The sequence below is a fragment of the Grampus griseus genome (genome assembly GCF_964374135.1).
Source record: "Grampus griseus genome assembly, chromosome: 2".
In the NCBI taxonomy this organism is placed as follows: domain Eukaryota; kingdom Metazoa; phylum Chordata; class Mammalia; order Artiodactyla; family Delphinidae; genus Grampus; species Grampus griseus.
Genome location: NC_139018.1, coordinates 114,245,897 through 114,266,256, shown reverse-complemented (window position 1 = coordinate 114,266,256; position 20,360 = coordinate 114,245,897). Strand labels below are relative to the sequence as shown.

The following is a 20,360-nucleotide window of genomic DNA, read 5'->3' as shown; positions in this document are numbered from 1 at the left end:
AGGCAGATGTTAATTTCCCTAATATTAAAAACATTATTAAAAATGAATAAGAAAAAGATGAACATCACAGTAGGGAAAGTGGGCAAGGCACAGGGAGAGGCAATTTCTTTTCACATGAGAAGAAATACACACAGTCAAAAGTCACACAACAACGCTCAGCTTCCTTCCTAATTAAAGAACTACACGAGAAAGCAACTAACAACAGCAACTCTATTTACCTAACAATAAACTTTGGAAACCCTTAAATCCCTAAACCCCTCGCTGAAGGTGCAGGAAAACACACTTTTGCACACTGGGTGAGCCTGCAAATACACGCAAAGTTTTGGAGGGCAACTTGGCAATATCTCTCTAAATTTTAAATGCACATACCTTTTGACCTAGGGATTCAGTTTCCAGGACAATTGTCATACAAATATTCGCATTCTTTTATATAAAGCGGTATGTATAAGTATGGTTCCTAATTTGAAACAGCAAAACAGTAAAGTGAACTTAAATGTCTACCAGTGGTAGTGGTTCAAATAAATTATACTACAACCAAGAATGAAATATTATGCTATTTTTTAAAAGAATGAAGCGAATACATGTTGTGACATGGAGATATGACCCATAGGTTGTTTAGTGAAAGAAAAGAGCACAGCAGCAATTCAGTTTGTATACACATACACAGATGTGGCTGGACACTTTTTGAGAGACTAATTTTTTTTTTTTTTGGCTACATTTTGCAGCATGTGGGATCATAGTTCCCTGACTGGGGATCAAACCCATGATCCCTGCATTAGAAGCTCCGGACGCGCAGGCTCAGCAGCCACGGCTCACGGGCCCAGCCGCTCTGCGGCATGTGGGATCTTCCCGGACCGGGGCACGAACCCGTGTCCCCTGCATTGGCAGGCGGACTCCCAACTACTGCGCCACCAGGGAAGCCCAGAAGAGCAGAGTTTTAACCACTGGACCACCAGGGAAGCCCTTGAGAGATTAATTTGTGTTTTGTTCTTTATCTCTGTTCCTCTTCCTCTCCTAGTCCAAGTGGCCAAGTTCTTAGATTTTCTTGTCTGAGATTTTTGCAGGAGTGAAAGTGAAAGGTGCAGGAAGTTAACAGCTCTTCCTTCCCACAGGGAAAGCCTGAGCTCCCAGTAAGGATAACAGGTCCCAGAGGGGCCAGCCCAGGGAAAGGAGGAGGGAAAAGTGGAGAGAGCGCTTTCTCAGAGACAGAGAGACAGAGAGAGAGAGAGATCTCCAAAGTGAGGAGTGGCAGGTGTTTGAGGTCTTGGGTTTCCTGAGCACCACAGACCTGCCAGACAGGTATCTTTCCTCTATCTGGGGTGTGTGTGGGAGCCCCCAGATTGACTGAGATTGAGTTATTCTACCAGTTTCAGAGAAGTTTCAAATTGAGGTTAGATTTATGTTGGCTTATGGAAAAGACTGGCATGTGATGTTCCTGGCACACTTATATTGTAGACAAATATTGAACCTGGCCACATACATGTTTGTATACGTACGGAAAGGGCTGGGTAGGGTCCCAACCAAATTGTAAAGAGAGATTCCCTCTGGGAAGCTGGGAGAGGGCTGAGGTTGGGAATACTGCTTTTTTAAAAAATAGACATATATATATAATATAAAATACGTATATTAATTAGAGCAGTTTAGGTTCGCAGCAAAATCAAGTGGCGAGTCTAGAAAGTTCCCGTATCTCTCCTGCCCCACACATGCACAGCCTCCACCATCAACATCCCACACCAGAGTGGTACGTTTGTGATAACTGATGAGCCTACACTGACACATCCTTATCATCCAACGTCCATAGTTTACACTAGGGTTCACTCTTGGTGTTGTACATTCTGTGGGTTGTGACAAATGTGTGACATCTATCGACCATTGTAGTATCACACAGAATAGTTTCACTGCCCTAAAATCCTCTGGGCTCTGCCTATTCATCCCTCCCTCCCCTCTAATCCCTGGTAACCACCGATCTGTTTAATGTCTCCATAGTTTTGTCTTTTCCAGAATACCGTACATACATACTTGGAATCATACGATATGCAGACTTTTCAGATTGGCTTCTTTCACTTAGTAACATGTAGTTAAGATTCCTACGTGTCCTTTCATGGCTTGATAGCTCATTTCTTTTTAACACTGGATAATATTCCATTGCCTGGATATACCACAGTTCCTTTATCCAAATTTACCTACTGAAAGACATCTTGGATGCTTCTAAGTTTTGGCAGTCGTGGAGCAGTTGCGTTTTACTTTACATATTTCTGTTTTGATTGAATAGTGTTCAAGCATTCATTAGTTTAATATAAAATAAGGAGGCAAATCCTAAGGTTACTATAAAATGCAGTTAAACCTTAGAGCTTTCTCTACTCTTTCAGCAGCACTTTCTTATTTAGTTGGCTACTTATAATACTTCATAGTTTAAAATATTATATGCAAATTAAACTAATAGAATCAAGACCAGCATACTGATATAAAGGAAACTGTCCAAGATGTTATCAGATAAAACATTTTAAAATCTTTTATGTACCTTATAGGTACCGGGCACTGTGCTAGGATGGACACCTAATTTATTCAATACCTTCCCCCTCCCACATAAAACCTTTGAGTGTATTTTTTCCCTCTCTATTTTGTAGACAGTGAATGTGTTCAGAGAAGTTACTGACTTGCCTGAGGGCGCACAGCAAGAAAGTGGCAGAATTGAATTCAAGCTCTGGCCTCCTGACTCCACTGATACGGTGGATGAAGCCTGGTCCAGATTGCCTCTCCTCACCAACTCTTTACAGCTGACCCCTCCTGGCCTGCCCTGGCCCCGGCAGCTGATCCCAGAACCACACGCTACCCATTAGCTGAGACTCGTCATCATCCTATATGATTTCAAATAGTCTGTCCAACTGTCCTTATAAATCAGCATCAGTAATCTCAATCTTTCCCCATCTGAACTTGGTTTCTCAGACTGTATATTGCTCCTGGAAATGGCTTAAAAATTCTTTCAGGCTGAGTGTGCTGACTTGGAGTTTGGACAACACATGCACCCCACGTGCCGGGTGGCTCCTCCCCGACCTGTAACAATCAGATAACCTGGTTATCCAATGGGCAGCCCAGAGAAGGATGTACGGCCAGGTCTCACATCTGTCCCCTCACTTCCTAGGACAGGTATTGGACCAGGTCACCTGTAGGCAGTGTAATAAGCGCAGGGGCTAGTGACCCAGGCTGACCTGAGGTCATTGTGGGACCTGGGCAAGTAACTCAATCTCTCTAAGCTTCCATTTCCTTACTCTTAAAATGGGGCTAATAACAGTACCTCCCTCTGAGCACAATTGTGAGAATTTGATGAGTTAGTCTATGTGAAGGGCCCAGCAGTGTCTGGCACATAGCGAGGACTCTGCGTGTGAGTGATTATGAGCGATTCCTATTAATATTTCTGCAGACCCTTCTGTCTGAAAGATGGAAAAGACAGTCTCCAGTTGGGTGGTGGGCTCCGTCACCATTCGGTAAAGAAATATCAGCCAGGGGCTGTGCTATACCCAGCAGAGGCAAGCAAAGCTGCTGGCTCTGTCAGCGGAGCCCACAGGGAAGAAGTGGATTGTTAGGTGTGAATTCATTATTCTTTTCTTACAGGTGAAAGCTGTGTTAGCAGAAGCAGAAGGGGACCAAGAGAAAAGGCATGTGGTGGACAGAATAATGGCCCTCTGAAGATGCCTGTGTCCTAATATCTGGAACCTGGGATGTGTTATTTTATACTGCAAAAGGGATTTTGCAGATGTGATTAAGTTATCCTGGATTTTGAGATGGAGAGATTATCCTGAATTATCTGGCTGAGCTCAATGTAATCGGAAGGGTCCTTATAAGAAAGAGGCAGGAGAAGGAGAGATGACAGAAGAAGAGGGTCAGAGGCAGAGAGAGATTTGAAGGTGCTATTCAGCTGACTTTGAAGACGGAGGAAGGGGCCATGAACCAAGAAACGCAGGTGGCCTCTGCTGAAAAAGGTAAGGAAACTGATTCTTTCCCAGAGCCTGCACAGGGAGCACAGCCTGCCAACACCGTGATTCCCGCCCAGCAAAACCCATTTTGCACTTCTGACCTCCGGAACTATAAGACAGTGAATTTGTGTTGCTTTATGCTCCTGAGTTTAAAGTCATTTGTTAGAGCAGTGATAGGAAACTAATATAAAAGACATTTCAAAATGTTGAACTGGAAAGACAGACTGAGAATGTTCACTTCATTTTTGAGTCAAGAGAATGAAACACTCTTATCAGTGAAGGCCCAGGCAAATGGTGAGGCATCCTCTGATATCAAGGCCCATTGACTCTGAAATATGTGTCCATGGGTTTTCTCTGTGTTGACCGAGAGACAGAGGGCAGATACAAAAGAAGAAGAGAGAAAGGGCGTTAAAAGGAAATGATCCGGAGTGACCGGCAGCAAAACCAGAAATTTTACCTGGTCTCCTGTGAGGCAGCACCTGTGGGCTGATGGCATTGTTCCCCATGATTACGTACTCGTAGTGGACTCCTGGGTTAGGCTGCTGGTGTATCATCTGACGACACAAAGGTCAATGTCACTGCACTGGCACACATGCATATCCCCTTCCTGCTGGCTTTGGGCTCAATGGTGTAAGTGGCACTAACTATAAATGAGTGGACTGATTTACATCTAATAATATTAGCGGACTGGTGACACACTAAACGAAAGCTATTTCCAGATGGCTTTTTGCTATCTGCTTTTGAAGAATGAAGAACGTAGTCTTTGAGAGAATAAGAAGAAAACTAGGTTGAAAGTCAAGATTTTATAAATTTTAAACAGGAAGATGGGAGCAATGGTAGGGAATCTTTCTGTCGGCTCCCAACCATCCTCTACCATTGCTTAGATTTTCCTCATGGCCCTCAAAATATCCAGAATAGACACTTAAGTTTTCACTACAGAGAACCCGTTTGAACACTAGGTGGCGAGACAGGGTCATGTAAGGAAGGGCCAGACCTCTGGCAGCGTCGCCCCGAGATCCCCCAGGTTCCTCCCAAGTCCTCTACCTGGCCCGGGAGGCTGACTCAGGAAGGGTCTGACCCAACCCTCTCCCTCATTGACTCTCTGGGTCCCATCCCCTCTCATCCATGGAAAGTTCCAGAACCACAGAGAGATAAGGTGAGGAAAACAGGTATAAGGGCAATAAGTCTCCTTGGGTCCTATTCTCTCTCAGGGACCCATGACAAAAGCTGCATAGGGCTGTGGAAGTCAGCAATGAAACATTGTCCGGGACAAGTACACGAAACAAACCAGCATGGCTCAGCAGAATAAATCCCTCCCTATTGGCTTTGGAGCACAAAATCCTTTGTGCTCATGGCTTTCCTGGAGGGAAGCAGGGTGGTGGGTTAAATGGAGCCGCGGAATGCAAATCTGCAGTGAAAATACGAGCCAGGAAAGGAGACAGGTCACGTTGTGATATTTCTGTCTCTACTGCTTTACGAAGGGGTTCTCCTCTTTACCCGCTGGGTCACCTAGAGCAAGTCCCTCAATCTCATGGTTTTCGATTTCTTCATCTGGAGAAGCAGGAGGTGAGAATCCAGTTGATCTCTGAGGTCCTGTTAGCTACAGGCATTCTCTGAGTCACTCCTGCATGGGTGGGTCCTGTTTGGTCCATGAGGGTGTCTATTCTACCCAGTTACACCATCAGCCTTTACCCCTTCCCTACGTGTGAAACGTGGCCTCCCGTCTAGAAATCACCCAACAGAAGGCGGACATGAGAACCCCTGGGCCCCCTACATCCAGGAACCATGGCGGGGAGCAGAGAACCCCCGAGGGACACGGTGGTGTGACCACAGGTCCTTGCTGTCTACTCCTAGTCCCCTCACTTCTCTTTTCACACAATCCAACAGTCATTCTGGGGCCGGAAAGCCTTCCCCCCTCTACTGTGCCTCTTCTGTGTGAACATTCTGCCAGTGCAAACCTTGTCCCATTTATGAAATTATTACTGGCCACCACAACCCAGACCACCCATAGTGGGCCTTTAACAACCTGAGTTTTTACCCCTAATGCCATTCGAAACTTACCCGGAGACCAACACCAGCTGGACAGTCTATAAAAAAGTATTCAGAATGAGCTGTAACAAGACTTCCTTTGTAGTTTCTAGTCCATGAGCCACTAGGCCCAAAGGGAATGAACATGTAACTGTATAGTTAGACAAGTCATATTTATAAAATTCGAACTCGGCAAATATCAAGTAGACCAGCATGGCTTTGGAGATGGTGAGAGAATATATATCTATGGGTGAGCGCATTCTTTTTTATCAAAACGTGATTTTGAGCTTTTATTTCCGGTCCCCTTTTATTTCCTGATCTTTTTAAGAAGATTGGATTCTAGTGGTTTCTTTTAAAAAATAAGGACCATTTTTAACTCCGGGGCAACTTAATACTTTAGTTTCTTGTCAAAGAAATCAAAGTTCTGTCTTCTGCGAAGCAGGGAACGACTGGTAAATCTCTATATTGTTACTCCAAGCTTTATTGTGTCATCTGGAGTACTCTGGAGTTCTTGTTTCTTCACTTGCTTTAATAGAATTTGAAGAGGGCTGGGAACTGTGAGGGGTCTCCTCTTGCTTTAGGCATTTGCTTTCTTTTGCCGTAAAAAGAAAACACGCCAAATTAGCATAGGAGGAAAGTGTCTGGAGGAGAGCCAATGCTCATGAAATAAAGCGTATGTTTTGCCTCTGATTTGGTTCAACAAGTAAAATTGGTTTTACTGGCTCCATAAACGCTGAGGGTAATAAGCATCTGGGAGAGTTTAAGGTTTCTATGAGCTAGGTACATTCGGAGGTGAGGGGCAGAGAGGAATGCCAAGCATGAAAGGGCACCCCAAAAGGCGCCGCTCAAACGGTCTTACTGAGCAAGGGCAATATTTGTTGTTTATTTGTTCTAAGTGTGGTCCTGAGAAGCAAGAAGATACAAAATCCAGGCAAGAGTTCAAACTCACATAGACATCCAAGATCTCATTAGTGGGACCTTCGGCCAAAAAGGACTCTCCGGCAGTGCTCGAAATCTCATTTGGTCGCTTGTATGTGAACATGGTCCCTCCTCCTTCATATTTTCCAGGCCGGTCAATTGCCCAGTTCCCGTTGATGATGGAGCGGCCAGAACGACTTCGCAAGGCTGTTGAGAAAAATGAGAGTCCTCAGGTAAGCCCAGGTGTGCACAAGAAACTGACTGCCCCCTACTTGCTGGCTTATTCATTCATCGGGTTTGTCATTATGATCGACTATGTGCAGGGCACTGGCCTAGGCCCTGGAACAGGATGAGGCATCTAGATCACAGCCCTTCGGGCTTCATCACTTCTTCAACCCACTTCAATCCCTTCTACCACTTGGACTTAGTCTAGAAAGGAAGGGTGGGCGTGGTTAGGAGAGAAGAATGTGGAAAATGAGAGAAAGGAGAAAGTTAGAGGTGGAAGATAAGGGGGCGGGGAAGGGAAACTGTGTTCTATCCCATTATCTAGGTGAGAGGTTGCACACTGGCAGCTCATGAGCTGCTTTTGGCCCACAAATGGAATTAGTTTAGCCATTGTAGTGTTCTTTTTTTGTAAATAATTGAAACCAAATTTAAGAATTGGGAGATCTCACATAAAAATTTTAGAGTTCTAGCTTCTCTTGTAAAACAAGAAGACATGTTAACCTTCGCTCCACATTCTCTCATGGCAGAGTCATGGAGCTGAGGAGGACTGCCTCTATTAGATGGGGCCTGCGTGCTCTGGCTTGCCCTACTCCCCACCGCTCCCTAGTGCTCCCCAACACTGAGGCTAAGTCTCAGTTTATTACCCATTTATTTATGAATATAGATTATTTATTCTGTTTAAGATCATGCTGAATTAATATTTTCCTTATAGAATAGAAAATTTCTTAAAATTCTTCCTACTGGTATGTCTACTAAAAGTGGCAAAGCTAAAGACAGGCTAAAAGGGTCACAGGACTTTCTCCTACTTGGTCATCTTCATTCATTTGTATTATCTGACTTCTGTGGACTTTTGAGGGTGTAGCTATGTACCTACTCCCACATACACTGTCAGAATTCATCTTCACAACATTGCTAAGCGGATGTGCATCCTCATCTTTTAGAACATGGTTCAAGTCTGAGAAGGAAGTTGTTCAAGTTCATGAAGACAAGTGACAGAACTGCTATTTGGAGTCCGATAACAGTGGACTCAGGAGGGAGGTAAGAACGGAGAAGAGGGGCAAGGAACAAGGTGTTAGAGTTATTGAGAGAAGAAAGGGCAGCATCTGAGAGCAGACTTGACTCCCTTAGACATTTGGTACCTTGAAACCCACAAGCGAATGGCAAATTGGATTTAAAGGAGATCCCATTTTAAGTGGCATGGTCAACAGTGGGCCTGTGACAGTCACTGGCTCTGTGTACTTTCAAGTTACATAGTTACTAAACTTAATTTTTTTACAATGTATTTTGAAAAAAATTTACACATAAACGAAAGTAGTGAGAACGGTATAATAAACCTCCACGTACCCATCCCATCACCCAGCTTCAATAATTATCAACTCCTGACTTAGCTTTCTTCACTTTGCAAATCCCAGACACTATTTATCCTTACAGTTTTCAGTAGGTGTCTCTAAAATATAAGGACTCTTTGTTTCTTAAAGCCAGTTTCAGCAGCGTTTTCTACAATGGGCCTTCCCAGGCCTGCAGAGTCAGAAGCTGCTCTGAGAGGTGGAAGAGCCCCCAGGGTTGAGGTGGCCTCCCCTGCAGACGCTATCCCTGGCTGGCTTGTTGCCATGGCTCCTGGGAGACCACAGCTGTGGAACATCAAATACCAAATTAGAAAATCACTTCAGCTTACTGAGTGGCAAGGAAGGGTCAAGAGTAGAGACTGAGGATGAATAGGTTTGGGGCTGTTTTCTCTCAAAACCACACTTCTTGAGAGGGGTCCATATGGTGTCTCTGTGTTTTCACTTCCCATTCATTTCTCAATCATCTGCAGTCTGACTCCTGCCCCCATTATTTCACTGTAACAATTCAAATGAACGTCACCAGGACCTCCATGTTGCCCATTCCAATGGGCATTTTCCAGCCTTCCTCTTATTAGATGTCTCAGCAGCATTTGGCACTACTGGCTGCTCCATTCTATTTGAAACCTTCTTTCACTGGTTTCTGGGACACCTCGCTCAGCTGGTTTTCCTCCTGCTCTCGGGCTGCTCAGCTGTTCTTTCTTTTTTTGTCTCATCTTTCTCTACTCGGCCATTAAACGTTAGTGTTCCTTAAGGCTTCAGAGTAGAGCTGATTTGGGTGCTGTACTCCTTTCATGGGTGATTGCATCTTTGCCCATGGCTTTAATTACTATATTCCAGTGACTTCCATATTTATGTCTCCAATCCAGACTTTTCCTCTGATCCCAGGCTTATGGGATTTTAGTTCCCTGACCAGGGATTGAACCCAGGCCCTCAGCAGTGAGAGTGCGGGGTCCTAACCACTGGACCACGAGGGAACTCCCTGGTCCCAGACTTTTATATCTAATTAGCTATTTGACAGCTTCACTCAGACGTGTTGTGTAAGCCTGAATTCATCCTTGACCTCTTCCAGTATTTCTTTTTTTTAACTGAAGTATAGTTTATTTACAATATTATATTAATTTCAGGTTTATGGCATAATGATTTAGTATTTTTACATATTATACTCTCTTTCCTCTCCCCTTTGGTAACCTCTAGTTTGTTTTCTATGTCTGTGAGTCCATTTCTGTTTTGCATATACATTCATTTATATTATTTTTTTAGACTCCACATATAACTGATATCATATAGTGTTTTTCTCTGTCCTACGTATTACACTAAGCATAATATTCTCTAACTCCATTCATGTTGCTGCAAATGGAAGAATTTCATTCTTTTTATGGCTGAGTAATATTATATATATATATGTAATGGAATATATAATATATATATATATCTCTCACATCTTTATCCATTCATCTGTTGACGGGCACTTGGTCTGCTTCCATATCTTGGCTATTGTTAATAGTGCTGCTATGTCCATACATCTTTTTGAATTAATGTTTTAGTTTTTTTTTGATGTATACCCAGGAGTAGAACTGCTGGATCATATGGTGGTTCTTATTTCAGTAAATGGTACCACCATCCATCTAATTAGGAACCTAGGAATCATCCTGGACACTTCCTCCCTTCCTTATCCCTTATATCCCATCCATCATCAAATTTTATTTGACCTTCTCCATATTTCTTGAACTCATCTACTTCTTCTTTTTTTTTTTTTTTTTGTGGTACGCGGGCCTCTCACTGTTGTGGCCTCTCCCGTTGCGGAGCACAGGCTCCGGACGCACAGGCTCAGCGGCCATGGCTCACAGGCCTAGCCGCTCCGCAGCATGTGGAATCTTCCCGGACCGGGACACGAACCCATGTCCCCTGCATCGGCAGGCGGACTCTCAACCACTGCGCCACCAGGGAAGCCCTCATCTACTTCTCTTCATGTCCACTGTCATAATCCAGGGCCAAGGTACCATCAGATTTCATATGGACTAACTCAAAAACCTTCTGACTGGTCTTCCTGTTTACCTTCTTTTCAGCCAGAGTGATCTTTTCAGAATGCAGATTTGATAACCAACTGTGGCTCAAAATCCTTCAATACTTTCTATTTCTCTAGGAGAAGAACCCCTCAATCATCAATGGGGTCAGGGCCCAGGTGATGTAGTCCAGCCTCATCTTGTGTCACTGTTATTCTACTCTCTGTGCTCTGATCCCTGGCCTTCTTTTAGCTCATCTGATACATCACATTCCCTCCAAAATGCTGTTCCTTCTTCCAGAAATGCTTTCCCTAACCACAAATCTTATTTGTTCTTTAGATGTCAGCTACTTCAGGTGATCTTCTCCTACCCTCAGTCCAGGTCTCTCTCTTCTCACATGCTCTAAGAGATGCAAGAGCCTTTTCTTCAGGGCACTTAACTCAGTCTGTACATACACCCATTCAGAGCATGACTTGGTTAATGTTTATGTCCCAGTACTGTAAGCTCCCAAAGGGCAAAGACAGTGGTGTTTCCTCACCAACAATGGTGAGCTCTAGTGCCCAGCATACTGCTCACCATGTAGTAGGAACTTAATACTTACGGAATGCAAAAATATCTAGTAGAAAAAGGCAACAGCTCAAAAGAAAGACAGGCAAAGAATGATAAGTAGGCAATGCACAGAAAACCAAATACAAATTCCACAAGCAAATGAAAAGATGCTCTACCTTACTTATAATTTAAGAAATGCAAGTCAAAACCACAATGTAATATTCTTGACCCACCAGATCAGCAAATGTTTAAAAAATTTAATACTGCCAGAATTGACATGTGTGCAAACAAGCAAGCACCCATGACATTGCTGGTGGGAATGTAAACCGATTCAACCTTGGAGGGCAGTTTGGTTACAATCTGTTCTCAGGTCAAGAGGATGTTTAAATGCCCATCCTCTTGACGTGAGCATTGTACTTCTAGGAAACTACTTGAGGGCTATCCTTCTAAGTATACAAAAGTGTTTTTAATAAGGATATTCTCTGCAGACTGTTTTAACTTGAGAAAAACTAAGGCCAACCTAAATATCCATTAGTAGAGGATTGCTTATGTAAATTGTCACCCTGGATAATCATGCAATGGAATATCACGTGGCCCTAAAAATGATGAGGCAGGTCTGTGTACGTGGGTATGAAAAGAACTCTGTGATACATTAAAAAAATTTTTCTTTTTCTTACTTGAATACTTTTTCATTTTGGCCGCACAGTGGGCATGTGGGATCTTAGTTCCCTGATCAGGGGTCGAACCCGTGCCCCCTGCAGTGGAAGCGTAGAGTCTTAACCACTGGACCGCCAGGGAAGTCCCTGTGATATGCTTTTAAATAAAAACATATACATAAAACATGTAGACACACACAGAAAACATTTCAGGGAAAGATGGTTCTAAAACTGTTAACATTTGGGGACAGGAACCGGGGTTTAGGTTGGGATGGGAGATTAGAAGGGAGACATTTATTTCCCATTTTATATCTTTTTACTACCATTTAAAATTTTTTTTACCATATGCATATATTACTTTTTTTAAAGCTTAAAATTTTTAATTAATATAAAGGACAAGGTACTACAGAAATACTACTAAGGGATATAAAGATTTTCCCTTTTTTTTTTTACAGCTTCTCCTTAAAAGACCATTCAGAACATCAAGAGCTCAGAATTAAGGTAGGTTCTGGCTAAGATTTTATTGCTTTTAATGGCAGTATTGTAGAAGAGGTTATTATCTGGAAACCAAAAAGTCCATTAAAGAACATTTGAAGTCCTGTATGGGAGAGAGCATCAAAGGCCCCCCAGGAAATGAAACATTGGGATCCTGAATCTTTTTACCATCCACTACTGTTACCTGTACATTCCCTCTAAAGGTTTAGATGAATCTTTAATCATATAATAGCAAAGCATTAAAAAAAAAAAGCCACATCAGATTTTTAGTAAACATGGTCCTGATTCCATATGCCCACAGGTTAGCTTCTGAAATAGCTCCAAAACTAGCCCCCATCTGGCCTGGCCTTGCATATTGAAAACAGCTGCATCTACAATTTCTGTGCCTGTAAGCAGTTCCAGAGCTATTAATGGTGTCCAGAGCTAGCCCACAAAAAGGTGCAGGTGACTCATGGTTCTTGCTAATGAGTGTGTTCACTAAAGGTCTAGCTTTGGCAAAGCCTATTCGAAAGGCAACTTCACAACTACGTCAATAAGAGGAAATCTCTATTCTTGTTAGACATTTGGGTTTTATTCCAGTTTTAGTTGACGACGCTGAGCATATATATTTGGCCTAAACTATCTGCACCAATAATGCCTTTCTCCAAGGTTTGTATAGGAATTGCTAATATGTCCAAGCCCTGCTTCTCATATACCTTATCCCACCATCTTATTTTATTTTATTTATTTATTTCTGGCTGCATTGGGTCTTTGTTGCTGCATGTGGGGGGCTTTCTGTAGTTGCAGTGAGCGGGGCCTACTCTTCCTTGTGGTGCACGGGCTTCTCATTGTGGTGGCTTCTCTTGTTGAGGAGCACGGGCTCTAGGCGTGCGGGCTTCAGTAGTTGTGATGCATGGGCTTAGTTGCTCCGCGGCATGTGGGATCTTCTCGGACTAGGGCTCGAACCCGTGTCCCCTCCACTGGCAGGCAGATTCTTAACCACTGCGCCACCGGGGAAGCCTTATCCCACCATCTTAATGCCCACTGTTGATGACCCAATCACTGGCTTCCAAAATCAAATAAAGAAGGTGGTTTCCTTACAGCAAACAGATCACTGTGATCTAGATGTCTGTTTCTTCCCTTGGAAATGAAGCTTAAGTTCCTCCTATTAACAAAATTCCAAGCTTCTTAATGTTTCACCCATTCTTAGAAGCTGTTAGGGAAGCAGCGCAACAAACTTAAGGGTGAAGGGGTCAGACGTCACTGGCCACTGCCGTGATGTAGCTGAAGGTTTGGAGTCCTGCCATTTTCAGTCTGGTCTATGAGCTTCCACAGAAGCCCACATATGGGCATGATCCCAACTGAGTCTCAGAATATTTCAGCTAATCTAGAGACCCTGAAAATGGAACACAACTATTCACTTCATACTACCACCATGGAGGGGTCTGTCAATTACATCTTTATTTTCACCAGCTTCCAAGTGAAATTTAGCATTCCTTCTATTATAACTGTAGGCAACAAACCATAACAGTATTAGCAGTACTGTGGCTTTGTCACCAATAGAAATCACTTGTCTATTCACAAGACATTATGGATGTTACAGATATTATGAAATATTGTTAAATAACTCATCACTATTTTAGAATTACAATAGTTATTAGACCCTCCATGAGATCGCCTATTTTAATGTTAAAGGAGCATGTTACTATGTATAGTAAAAATTGGTTTTCTAAAGTGTTTTGATAATTAGGTATAACTGGTTTCCTTTGGATTTTTCTGTATCTTATTTTATGGATTTAAAAACATTATTCTGAGAAGGTATCCATAGACTGCCAAGGGAGTCCACAGCACATGAAAGTGGAGAACATCTGGTCTAGTGATTATGGTTTTCAAAACACAAATGAACTCATAATATGAATGCCAATCCTATAGGGCAAGCAGGACACGTATTATCCTTATCATACAGATGAGGAAATAGGTTCAGAGAGATTAAGTTGTTTGCTCAAGGTCACAGAGTATTCGGTAGCATTTAGGACTTGGACGTTGATGCTCTAATTCCACATTCATGCAATTACACCAGTAATCCTCAAAGTGTGGTCCTTGGACCAGCATCCCCGGAAGCTGGTAGATAATGTAGGTTCAGGCCGGCTGAATCAGAAACATGGGTGAGGTCCAGAATTCAGGTTTCGCAAGCCCTCCAGGCGGTTGTGGTACATTTAAAGTTGGAGAAGCACTACACACCTTCCTGCCCTCCTCTCTTATTTTTGAGTCCTGATCAAAAGAGAAGGATTCTCAGTCGAGGGAGAAATGGTTTCACTTCTCATATACTGGCTTTGCCTGGGCAAAAGGGCCCACACTGAGAGGAGGGGAGCAAAAGGTCCAGTCTGGGGGTTGACACCTATGTTCCTTCCACCCTATCCCTGAAGCTCTCTCCATAGCACTCTCCCACCCTGTCTTTGAGCATTTAGGATTCCCAGAGCTGACTTTTCCATGGATTTCAAGTTACCAGTAAGCAATCCCAGAGGACACCTATCATCGCGTGACTTTACACACAAAGCATAAACCATTAAGGGTTTGGATTGTGATTAACCCTTGGGGTGTGTGTGTAGAAGACAGTCCAATTCAACTCAACAAAAAATTATATCAAGACACTGAGTAAGCCCACGTACTGTACTGTTAAATCCTTTGATGCACAATTTTTTTCCCCATTTTCCCATTACTGACACTGGATGTGTATTACAACAGAAAAGCAGTAGTTGTCAGGCAGATGATTAAGTTCTGATAGAGTTGTCATTTCCTGAACACATGTGAATTTGGTCCGATTCAGTCATTCCAGTTGAGTTAATTGCATTGGCAGCCCAAGTTATAGCTGTATTAAATTAAAAAAATAGGATATAACTCACATATAGTAAAGTATTTAAATGATAAGTTTAGAGCTTGAATTTTTTAATATTTGTATTACGCCTGTGTTACTACTACCTGGATAAAATACAGAACATTCCAGCCCCCCACAAGGCTCCTTCCGGTCCCCACAGAGTCTTTACCCCATCCTCGTAAGTCTCGAATGTTGCCACTACTCTGCCGTCTGGAGCCACAGTTTCCCTGTTTATGAATTTCCTATAAATGGAATAATAACATACATATTCTTTTGCATCGGACATCTTTTACTTAACTTGATGCCCGTGAGACTCATCCACTTTGTTGCATTTATCAGTAGTTCATTCTTTTTCATAGCAATTTAGTATCATATAAATATGCCACGATTTACTTTTCTATTGTTGATTGACTTTGGGGTGTTTCCAGTTTTGGCTCCTTTGGGTAAAGCTGCTATAAAACATTCTTGTATGTTTTTGGTGGACATAAGTTCTCATTTCTGTTGGGAATATACCCAGAAGTAGAATTGCTGTGTTAAAGGCATAGGTATACTTAGTTGCAGTAGGCACTGCCAAACATTTTCCCAAAGTGGCTGGACTTCTTGTTGGGAGCCAGGGATCTCACCGTGGAAAAGGAGGCGTACAAATATGGAATGGGGGAAGGCAACACAGAACACTGTGGGGCATGGATTTAAATTTAAGATATCAGTGTGAATTCATAATTTTGAAATCATGGATATGTAGGTATATGTGCATGTTTATATGTACACCATATATATGTATACGTATGTGAGTCTGTGTATTTTTGTTATGTGTTTGCATATGTATACATACATGCATATATTTCCTAGCTCTGTCTGCTAAGAGGGTTAAGAAGCAGAGACACCCCACTAGCAATAAGCATACCCTGCACCTTAATCTTGGTCTCTAATACCATTCCCCATGAAAAGGCACCCTTATTTGGAGAAATGACTAGTTCCAGGGATGGGGCACGGTAGGTATAAGATAAGCCTGGAAGTAAGGAAGTGTTCACAAAGATGATGGGGACATGTCACAAGGACATAGGAGTCACCTTGAAGAAGCTCCTATTGGCCACATCTGAGACAGTTTGAGCACCCAAATAAGTATGGTAACAAATTACAAATTACTGAAAGAAAAGGAAATTCATGAGCTCATACCAATAATAAGTAGATAAATAAATACATGGGGGAGAAGGGAGGGCTCTTGCTTATGAAAAATTTCAAGGGCCGACTGGTAAATATAGAGAGAGTGCTGGAGTTGGAAAATCATTTTGCAATCGTCATGGTAAAGATTGGATCAGCCAGAAATCATCAACACACACTAAACCTTGGGGGGAAATTTTGATGTGGAGCAATATATTCCAGTGGTCTTGTCAGCCCCTCAGACTGCTTATTAGTTGCAAGGGAGAAAAAGAAAGAGTAATTATCCAGTGAAGAAACTGGGCAACACTTTACCAGGTGATCAAAATTAACAGCACCAGTGAGAAAAGGTAGACACTGTGACGTGGTACCTTGCAAAGGGCACACCACCCCTAACCCAGGGTTCAGCTGACAGTGTATAACTTTAATCTAGTCACGAGAAACATCAGACAGTGAGGAACACTTAAATTTTTTTAAGGGTGGGGGACTGTATTCTTAAAAAATGTCAATACGATAAAAGACAAAGTCTGTGGAAACATTAGAGATTAAATGAGGAGAGGGAGAAATGTCAAATGAATGCAGTACCTAGCCTAGATTTGCTCCTGAACTGGAGGAAGAAAAGTGCTATAAAGGACATTATTAGATCAACTGACAAAACTGGAGTATGGACGGTAAATTAAGTACTTGTAAATTTTATCTTTATTGGGGTATAACTGCTTTACAGGGGTGTGTTAGTTTCTGCTTTATAACAAAGTGAATCAGTTATACATATACATATGTTCCCATATCTCTTCCCTCTTGCGTCTCCCTCGCTCCCACCCTCCCTATCCCACCCCTCCAGGTGGTCACAAAGCACCGAGCTGATCTCCCTGTGCTATGCGGCTGCTTCCCACTAGCTATCTACCTTACGTTTGGTAGTGTATATATGTACATGCCTCTCTCTCGCTTTGTCACAGCTCACCCTTCCCCTCCCCATATCCTCAAGTCCCTTCTCCAGTAGGTCTGTGTCTTTATTCCTGTCTTACCCCATATTCATGACTTTTTTTTCTTAAATTCCATATATATGTGTTAGCATACGGTATTTGTCTTTCTCTTTCTGACTTACTTCACTCTGTATGACAGACTCTAGGTCCATCCACCTCATTACAAATAGCTCAATTTCGTTTCTTTTTATGGCTGAGTAATATTCCATTGTATACATGTGCCACATCTTCTTTATCCATTCATCTGTTGATGGACACTTAGGTTGTTTCCATCTCCTGGCTATTGTAAATAGAGCTGCAATGAACATTTTGGTACATGACTCTTTTTGAATTATGGTTTTCTCAGGGTGTATGCCCAGTAGTGGGATTGCTGGGTCATATGGTAGTTCTATTTGTAGTGTTTTAAGGAACCTCCATGCTGTTCTCCATAGTGGCTGTACCAATTCACACTCCCACCAGCAATGCAAGAGTGTTCCCTTTTCTCCACACCCTCTCCAGCATTTATTGTTTCTAGATTTTTTGATGATGGCCATTCTGACTGGTGTGAGATGATATCTCATTGTAGTTTTGATTTGCATTTCTCTAATGATTAATGATGTTGAGAATTCTTTCATGTGTTTGTTGGCAGCTGTATATCTTCTTTGGAGAAATGTCTACTTAGGTCTTCTGCCCATTTTTGGATTGGGTTGTTTGTTTTTTTGTTATTGAGCTGCATGAGCTGCTTGTAAATTTTGGAGATTAATCCTTTGTCAGTTGCTTCATTTGCAAATATTTTCTCCCATTCTGAGGGCTGTCTTTTGGTCTTGTTTATGGTTTCCTTTGCTGTGCAAAAGCTTTGAAGTTTCATTAGGTCCCATTTATTTATTTTTGTTTTTATTTCCATTTCTCTAGGAGGTGGGTCAAAAAGGATCTTGCTGTGATTGATGTAATAGAGTGTTCTGCCTATGTTTTCCTCTAAGAGTTTGATAGTTTCTGGCCTTACATTTAGGTATTTAATCCATTTTGAGCTTATTTTTGTGTATGGTGTTAGGGAGTGATCTAATCTCATACTTTTACATGTAGCTGTCCAGTTTTCCCAGCACCACTTATTGAAGAGGCTGTCCTTTCTCCACTGTACATTCCTGCCTCCTTTATCAAAGATAAGGTGACCATATGTGTGTGGGTTTATCTCTGGGCTTTCTATCCTGTTCCATTGATCTATCTTTCTGTTTTTGTGTCAGTACCATACTGTCTTGATTACTGTAGCTTTATAGTAGAGTCTGAAGTCAGGGAGCCTGATTCCTCCAGCTCCGTTTTTAGTTCTCAAGCTTGCTTTGGCTATTCGGGGTCTTTTGTGTTTCCATACAAATTGTGAAATTTTTTGTTCTAGTTCTTGTAAATGTTGTGTCAATGTAAATGTGTGAAGTTGCAGGCTATCCTGTGGTTACGTAAGAGAGTATTCCCATTCTTAGCAAATACTCACTGAAACTGGGGTACTTGTAGATAAAGGGCTGTGGTACATGTAACTTACCCTCAAATGGTTCAGAAGGAAAAAATATAGGTGACTCTGAATAAGTAAATACAGGGGTTCTCTGTACTATTTTAACTTTTTCAACATTTATTCAATAATTTGAATTCAAATTATTTCCACATAAAAACTTTTTTTTTTTAAAAAAAAACAAGATGACGGGCTTCCCAGGTGGCGTAGTGGTTGAGAGTCCGCCTGCTGATGCAGGGGACACGGGTTCGTGCCCCGGTCCGGGAAGATCCCACATGCCGCGGAGCGGCTGGGCCCGTGAGCTATGGCCGCTGAGCCTGCGTGTCCGGAGCCTGTGCTCCGCAGCTGGAGAGGCCACAACAGTGAGAGGCCCGCCTACCACAAAAAAAAAAAAAAAAAAAAAAAAAACCCCAAAAAACACAAGATGACTCCTTCTCCCCCAGATACTCACACCTGGGTCGCATCTCCCCATTGATTTGGATTTAATTGGTTGAGGTACAGCTTGCACAGCGAGTGATTTAAAAGCTCCCAGGTGATACTAATGTATAGCCAGGACTGGATTAGGTAACAGAATTTCCAAAGCAGAAGTAGGTGCCACTGTTTCCTGCATCCTGAACCACAAGTGTGTTGCTCCCCATCTATTTTTCTAAAGCTTTGAGCTAACTTTCAGTGGATAACTTCTAGAAATACATAATGTGATGAAGGGGAAACAGCGTGTATAATCAAACAAGAAGTTCAGACAAAGCCCCGGTATTCTCTAATGTGCTCTGAACATCTACTGATTGGTAAGAGATTGTCATACTGAGTGAAGTAAATCAGACACCATATGATATCACTTATATGTGGAATCTCAAAAAATGGTACAAATGAACTTATTTAGAAAACAGAAATAGAGTCACAGATGTATCAGTAAAAAACGAACCTATGGTTACTGGGGGGAAAGGGATAAAGTGGGAGATTGGGATTGACATGTACACACCACTATATATAAAATAGATAACTAATAAGGACCTACTGTATAGCACAGGGAACTCTGCTTGGTACTCTGTAATGACCTATATGGGAAAAGAACCTAAAAAAGAGTGGATATATGTATATGTATAACTGATTCACTTTGCTGTACACCAGAAACTAACACAACATTGTAAATCAACGATACTCCAATAAAAATTAATTAGAAAAACATGCTGTAGGGAGACCATGTGCACAGATCACACAAAACATTCTGTCACTGTGATGCTCTAGAGAGCTGCGAAAGACCAAAAGTGGTGCAAAAAAAAGTTTTAGGATCTGAGTATGAAGAAGGCTTAGAGTGCAACGTCGATGCAACTTTGAAAGAAGTAGCATCTATACATAAATATGTTATGGCTGGTTTCTATTATTAAGTTTATATCCCTGAACTATATGTGTATATACCTGCCTCGCTTGATAGAAGGTGAGTGCTTTAATGGCAGATACTGTGACATGTACATGTTTGCCCCACTACTTAGCTTTCGCTTGGCACTTAATAAATGCTTATTGAATAGAAGTAAATTATGAGGTGTATTGTTCCTTTTTTGTTTTTTTTTTGGCTGCGTCGGGTCTTTTCGTTGCGGCATGTGGGAACTTTCGTTGTGGCATGCGGGCTTTTCGTTGGGGCACACGGGCTCCTCTGTAGTTGTGGCGCGTGGGCTCCAGAGCATGTGGGATCTGTA

The 20,360-nt window shown here is 42.2% G+C and overlaps 1 protein-coding gene across 2 annotated transcripts in view; it reads right to left on the bottom strand.

The window, feature by feature from the left end:
* Positions 1-20,360, bottom strand: part of THSD4 (thrombospondin type 1 domain containing 4) — a gene marked incomplete at its 3' end in the record, with an annotated part of 565,068 nt that overhangs the window by 21,666 nt on the left and 523,042 nt on the right. For both annotated transcript variants that reach the window (XM_082648619.1, XM_082648620.1), the window contains 2 exons: positions 6,952-7,127; positions 4,432-4,528 (listed from right to left, as the gene is read on the bottom strand). In XM_082648619.1, coding sequence (XP_082504745.1) covers positions 4,432-4,528; positions 6,952-7,127 — 273 coding nt within the window. The remainder of the gene's footprint in view (positions 1-4,431; positions 4,529-6,951; positions 7,128-20,360) is intronic.